We start from the raw sequence: 6,912 nt of genomic DNA, 5'->3' as shown, positions 1-6,912 counted from the left end.
CCCGAGCTGCAGTCCCCAACAGATCCAACAGGAGGAGCCATAGAGGGCTCCTACCGACAAGCGGCTATTTTTAGACCATTGAATAGAGAAATGTATTTATAGAGCCTTGAGTTCTGTCGCATAGAGGAAGTGGTAGCTGTAGGGATTCAGTGCATCAAAGCTCTGCTGACAAGCACGGAAGCTGGAGCGATTGACAGGCGGCGCTCGCTCCCGGACGTCGAGCCGCAGCATCTCTCTCTGCCTGCAGCGTGACAAAACACAGTCATCAGCCCTGGCTTGACATTTGCACGTTCTCGGAGGAATAGCTGCACTATTCCTGCTAAAAGCGGCCTCAAACCCAATGCACATCTCCAAAATAAACCTCTGCAGCAGACGGAAATACTCTGCCTTGTTCAACGTCAGTGTTTTAATCTGCTGGGTATAAATAGAGCACTCAGAGGTCAGGCGGAAACCTTCAGCCAAAGCGGCTCACTGCTTGCTGCTTTTGATGAATAATTTCTGGCCATGCTTCTCTGAATGACACAAGTGTGAAAATATGAGATGGATTGCAGCAGCTCTGATGGGTTAATTCAAGACAGAATTGATTTAATGACATTTGGAATAAATAAAATAAATATCTCTTCAAAGTGACATGTACAGATGATGCCTTATTCAGGGGTCGGTACCACTAGGAGACAAACTGCCTCTCGCTGGATCCCTGTTAAGGCGATTGTGAGGATCAGATGAATAATATATGAGTCTGTTTGGAGGATTAGCCCAACACTGAGGAAGGTAGCAATGACAGACAGTCTTCACAGAGGATGCTCTGGCGCCTCTGGTGGACAGCAGATGCAAAAGCAGGCAGACAGCTGTCTGTGATGCACACTGCAGCAAATCATCTTCGACATGGGTTCTTCATCGTAGGTTATGAGGTCACAATATGAGCACAATGCAGCAGCCAGAACTAAATCTGCATGCAAGCATTAAGAATAGCTTAAGGATTCAATATAGTTACAGTGTCTTCGACGTCTACCACACAGTGGCTCCGAAGAGAATCTGGACACTTAAGACACTATTAAAAATGTATGAATGCCATGGCATAAATAAGTAAATATCACTCCAAAAAGATTCTGCAAACAAATCATAGCCATAGGTGTATTTCATCCCATTAGCTATGAACTACTAAGGTTTGACAAGCAAAAAAATCTATGATAATACTTTTTTCTAGTGCTTGACATTATTCATTTTAGGTAATAATTCTTAAATAAAAAAATATGTTCACTTAAAAATAACAGATTTATAACTGTAGCAAATTCTTGATTCTGTAATCGAATTACAGTATTATTCACGAATAAAAAAATGTTAAAAAAGGAAGTAAAAAATAACTGTGCAGTAGTCTTGTTTGTGAAAGTTTGTGCACAATGGCAAATATTGACTGTTATCGGCATTATATCGGTCGACCAAATTTAATTTTGCTTTAATTTCGAGCAGTGTATCAACTGCTTAATCATTTCAAATAAAACTAAATCATCATTGCACAAAATATGGATTGATATTTTATCATCTATGCATTAAAGGGATAGATTTTCACCCAAAATGAAAAATGATTTACTCACCCACAAGCTATCCTGGGTGTATATGACTTTTCTTTCTTTCTTTCTTTCTTTCTTTCTTTCTTTCTTTCTTTCTTTCTTTCTTTCTTTCTTTCTTTCTTTCTTTCAGACAAACACAATCTGACTTATATTAAAACATGTCCTGGCTCTTCCGAGTTTTATAATGGTAGTGAATGGCTGTTGAAGCCCAATAAAGTGCATGAATCCATCATTAAAAGTGCTCCACACAGGTCTGGGGGGTTAATAGGGTTTTCTGAAGCAAATTGATGTGTTTGTGTAAGAAAAATATCCATCTTATAAACTGTAACCTGAGCAGAAGATTAGTGCATCATAAGATCTGGTGAGAATATGTTAATCTTGCGAGAACCAAGTTGTTTACGACAAAGGAAACCTCCATGTCACTCTCTCATGAACACAGCTATTATTCTTAAACAAATACATCAAGTTTCTTCAGAAGGCCTTTATTAAACTCCTGGAGCTGTGTGAGGCACTTTTCATGATGGATGGATGCATTTTACTGGACTTAAATCTCTTAAAACCCATTCACTGCCATTATAAAGCTTGGAATAGCCAGGACTTTTTAAAATATAACTCCGATTGTATTCATCTGAAAGAAAAAAGTCATATACTTTTAAGATGCCTTAAGGGAAAGTAAATCATGGGGTAGTTTTCATTTCTGGGTGAACTATCCTTTTAATGACATGCATATATCTTAAGTGTGTCCTAAGTGTCCGCTTTTTAGATCCACAGTACAAATATAAATATCTAAAAGCTGTCCATCAAGTATTATTAAAATGATGCACAAGCAAGAATATTGTAAGAACATTAATAAGATCTCGTCTTCAAGTCTGCATGTTAGTCATCTCAAGTGGGCTGGGAATCAGTGCAATAGAGGTCTGAATCATGAAATGAGATCCATTCTCAGCCGTAAAAACTCAAATATTCTCCATTTCTTCAATAGCAAAGTAGTACCAGGCCTGCCAAACGCGTCATTCCACTGGACAGCTGAGGTGTGGATCCAAGTGGTAATTGTAGAAACAGCACTCCACCAGCAGCCATGTGCTACAACGGCACGTCTGGCTGCCCCGCAGCTCTCCTCTCATTGGGTAAAACCATCTCCACCAGTAACAGCCCCAGGCAAAGCGAAGATCAAGTATATGGACGAGCACTCCACAGTAGGGCCCAAGCACCACTCCAGTACATACACCAGTCAAATGACGCATCAAACAGCAGCCATCCGCCCCCTCACGCATCAAGAGCCCTTCAGGGAAAGTGTTTCTCATGGTCTGTGTGTGTTTGGATACTGGGAGTAGATGATGAGCTCTAGCGGTAAGGGAAGGTGGGTGAGGCAATCACAGAAGGGAGGATGGCGAGGTAGTTGGAGGGGACGTAGCCTCTCTGGCCGCGCGCCTCCACCAGACTCCATTCCTTGTTTCCACGCTTATCGTGAGGCTCCACCACACGCACCGGCTCGCCAGCTCTCAGAGAAATCTCGTGACCGCTCCTTGCCGTGAAGTCGTAGCCCGCATACACCTGCAGATGGAGATCAGACAGTATTAGAGTGGTTTGCAATTAGAAAATCTGCCTTCTGATAGATTTTGACCCTTATAAAAGTCAAAAGATGAAAAAACTGACATTGCATAAAATTGAAAAACACAGTTAGTCATTGCTGAATCCCACACGAACGGTGAAACTGAACAACTGGGATGTTAAAATCTGTGGGCGAATGTGCTTTTTAGAGCTCTTTCGATTATGTGCAACATCTTTTTAGATTTGAAAGTTAAGTGGTATTCTGTGTTACACAATGTGCTTGAGACATTTTCAAGTGTTAAGAGTGGGCTTTATTATAGCTCATGAGGAAATTAAAGTTCTCAATAGGTGTTTGAGACTGAAAAAGAGCTCTGAAGAAAATCTGAAAGGATAATTTAGATTAAGTGCTCCCCCTTGTGGTTCATATCAGTAATGCCTTATGAAGCATGTTCAACAGTGGCAGCACTGTTGGTCATAGGGTTTCAAAGAAACCCCTAACCCAAAATGTTCAAATCAAAGTTGCAATGATATAGAAGTAGCAGCGGATATTTTCCTTTCCTGTTTTGTGACCTGCATTTGAGGGTAGTTGATTATTATTTATATGAAAGATAAAAAGTGTGATGCAGTTGGTTCTGTGGAATGGTTGAATGGAAAATTATTCATAATAAGATCAATAATATGCATTAAAAAAAAAAAAAGTTCAAATAAATTTTTTTTTTAAATGAAATTAAACTAAAATAATAAATAAAATAAAAATCGGACACTGCTGCCCAAAAGAGATCAGTATGATTTTTAATGATTTTTTTTAAAAACTGAAATATTATTGCAATTCAAAATAACTTTATTTTAATATACATTAAAATATCAATTATTTTTGCGATGCAAAGCTGAATTTTCATCAGCTATTACTCCAGTCTTCAGTGTCACATGATCCCTTAAAAAAAATAATTCTAATATATTTTATTATCAATGTTGGCGAACAGTTGTGCTGCTTAATTTTTTTGGAATCTGTGATATTTGTCTCAGGATTCTTGGATGAATAAAAAGTTAAAAAGAATAGCATTTATTTAAAATAGAAATCTAGAAATAGAAGTCTTTACTATCAATGTAAAACATCCTTGCTGAATAAAAGTATTCATTTCTTTCAGAGTTAAAAATATTATATTTTTAAGTATATTAAAATAGAAAACCACTCTATTAAATTGCATTAACATTTCACAATATTAAATTTTTTTCTGTATTTTTAATCAAATAAATGCAGCCTTGATGAGCAGAAAAATCTCCTTTAAAAAGCATTAAGAATCTTACCGATCCCAAACTTTTGAGCAGCAGTGTATGTTTATTTACATATAATTAGAATAAAATATAAATAAAAACTGAAAACTGACCCGAAATCTAAAAATAAAATTGGATTTATATATATTTATATAAATTGTGTATGTATGGTGAATTTCCATTTCATGCCAATTTTAGTGATATAATTGCTAAGAAAAATAAATAAATAAAAATAAAAAAGACTAAATTAAATTGGATATAATTAAATATATAATTAAATTAAATTATTATTATTTATTGATGCACAGTGAACATAAAAATAATGAATAATAAAATAAATAAACAAAAATTCTTAATAACAAAAAAAAGTGACTGGAAAAAAATCTCTTAAAAAGGGAGTATGCAACCACTTAGCAATATACTGAAAACAAAATCTTGCAATCATTCACGTTGTGCAAACATCATGGAGGCGAGTTTTGCATGTGCAAACACCAGTCACATTTTCTTCAATATTGTTTTTAAACATCAATGCATTGCAAATGCAAAGTTATACAGTTTCCACTTGAGGCAACAAAACCTAGATTTATAATTCATCTTGGTGTTGAAACGTTAGTCGCCCTGTTTATCATTTGCACTGTCACAATGATAAACAACCCGTGAAGATTGTTTAGAAAAATTAGTCCTATTTTTACAGTCACAACAGCCGTGAATCTCCCACACTCACAGTCGAAAGCTACCTTCATGTCTGCTTTCTTAAACATGAAGCCACAACGATAGGGAGCTGTTTGACAGGCAGATCATGCAGATGAATAAATCAGTGTGTATGTGTGGGTGCCGTGTGTTTGCGTAGGTGGCCGTGATAGAGTATGTCACTTCTGCTGACAAGGAGCGGCAGATCATTTCTGTTCCTCCAATACTGAATTTACAAATGCTGAAGTGTGTGTGACTGATGATTATGAGATACTGCAGACCTGCTATCAATCTCCAGAGGTCTCGTTTTGTTTGACACATGAATCAGAATGAGTAACTTGGCGGTCTTATGACCTGTCAGTCAAATGTATGTCTGTGCAGATGTGCAGTCAGTCACCTGAAAACAGGGCGTGGTCGTGGGTTTTGGGAGCGGGAGGGCTCCGGGGGTGTAGGAGTGTCTTCGGGGTCCTGGACCAGAGGGCGTGACGTTCAGATGAGGAGACTGTGGTGGGTCAACAGTCATCTGGTGGTAGCGCGTCAGTTTCGAGGCAGGCACATATCCCCTCGGGCCTAAAGGAAATAAAAATTGGAAGTCCTATCAAGACACTCAAATCTGCACAGTGTTTCTATTCTACAGGTTTGATGTGCTTTAACTGTATTTGACCAGCAGATGTCACTCACAGCATTATCAAATACTTTTTAACAGCAATGAATGCACTACAGGAACTGCGGGCATTAACAAAAAGCAGTAGAATGTTGCATATATAACCAGGGACTGAAATTAACTTTTTCACTCACCAGCCAATTTGGCTACTACATTGAGCGACTCTGATTTTTACCCACATATATATATATATATATATATATATATATATATATATATATATATATATATATATATATATACACAGTGAGGTCAATAAGTATCTGATCACCCTGTGATTTTGCAAGTTCTCTTACTTAGAAATCATGGAGGGGTCTCCAATTTTCCGCATAGGTGCATTTCCACTGTGAGAGACAGAAAAAATAAAAAAATCCGGAAATCACATTGTATGATTTTTTTAACAATTTATTTTTGAATTAATGTGTCAAATAAGTATTTGATCACTTGAGTCAAAAAAACTGTAATATTTGGTACAGAAGCCTTTGTTAAAAATTACAGAGGTCAAACGGTTCCTGTAGTTCTTCACCAGGTTTGCACACACTGCAGGAGGGATTTTGGCCCACTCCTCCATACAGATCTTCTCTAGATCTGTCAGGTTTCGGGGCTGTCGCTGAGCAACACAGAGTTTCAGCTCCCTCCAAAGATTTTCTATTGGATTTAGGTCTGGAGACTGGCTAGGCCACTCCAGAACCTTGATATGCTTCTTATGGAGCCACTCCTTGGTTTTCCTGGCTGTGTGCTTTGGGTCATTGTCATGTTGGAAGACCCAGCCACGACCCATCTTTAATGCTCTGACTGAGGGAAGGAGGTTTTTACCCAATATGTCACAATACATGGCACCGTTCATCCTCTCCTTAATACAGTGCAGTCGTCCTGTCCCCTGTGCAGAAAAACACCCCCAGAGCATGATGCTTCCAGCCCCATGCTTCACTGTAGGTATGGTATTATTGGGATGATACTCATCATTCTTCTTCCTCCAAACACAGGGAATGGAGTTAAGACCAAAAAGTTCTACTTTGGTCTCATCTGACCACAGGACTTTCTCCCATGACTCCTCTGGATCATCCAGATGGTCCCTGGCAAACTTCAGACTTAAGCAGGGGAACCTTCCGTGCGATTCAAGATTTTAAACCATGACGCCATTTTGTCTCTTGTGTCTTT

At 38.1% G+C, this 6,912-nt stretch overlaps 1 protein-coding gene across 1 annotated transcript; it reads right to left on the bottom strand.

Moving 5' to 3' along the window:
• Positions 1 to 560: 560 nt before the first annotated feature.
• arhgef37 (Rho guanine nucleotide exchange factor (GEF) 37) lies at positions 561 to 5,653 on the bottom strand. Its single transcript, XM_073820857.1, has 2 exons — positions 5,485 to 5,653; positions 561 to 3,125 (listed from the first exon to the last, which is right to left on the bottom strand). The coding sequence occupies exons 1-2, from the start codon at positions 5,608 to 5,610 to the stop codon at positions 2,916 to 2,918; spliced, it is 336 nt and encodes a 111-aa protein (XP_073676958.1). The 5' UTR covers positions 5,611 to 5,653; the 3' UTR covers positions 561 to 2,915.
• Between the last annotated feature and the right edge of the window lie 1,259 nt (positions 5,654 to 6,912).

This window comes from Garra rufa, chromosome 16, assembly GCF_049309525.1.
Source record: "Garra rufa chromosome 16, GarRuf1.0, whole genome shotgun sequence".
In the NCBI taxonomy this organism is placed as follows: Eukaryota; Metazoa; Chordata; class Actinopteri; order Cypriniformes; family Cyprinidae; genus Garra; species Garra rufa.
Note: the sequence above shows the minus strand (reverse complement) of the source record. Positions and strands in the feature narration are given on the sequence as shown.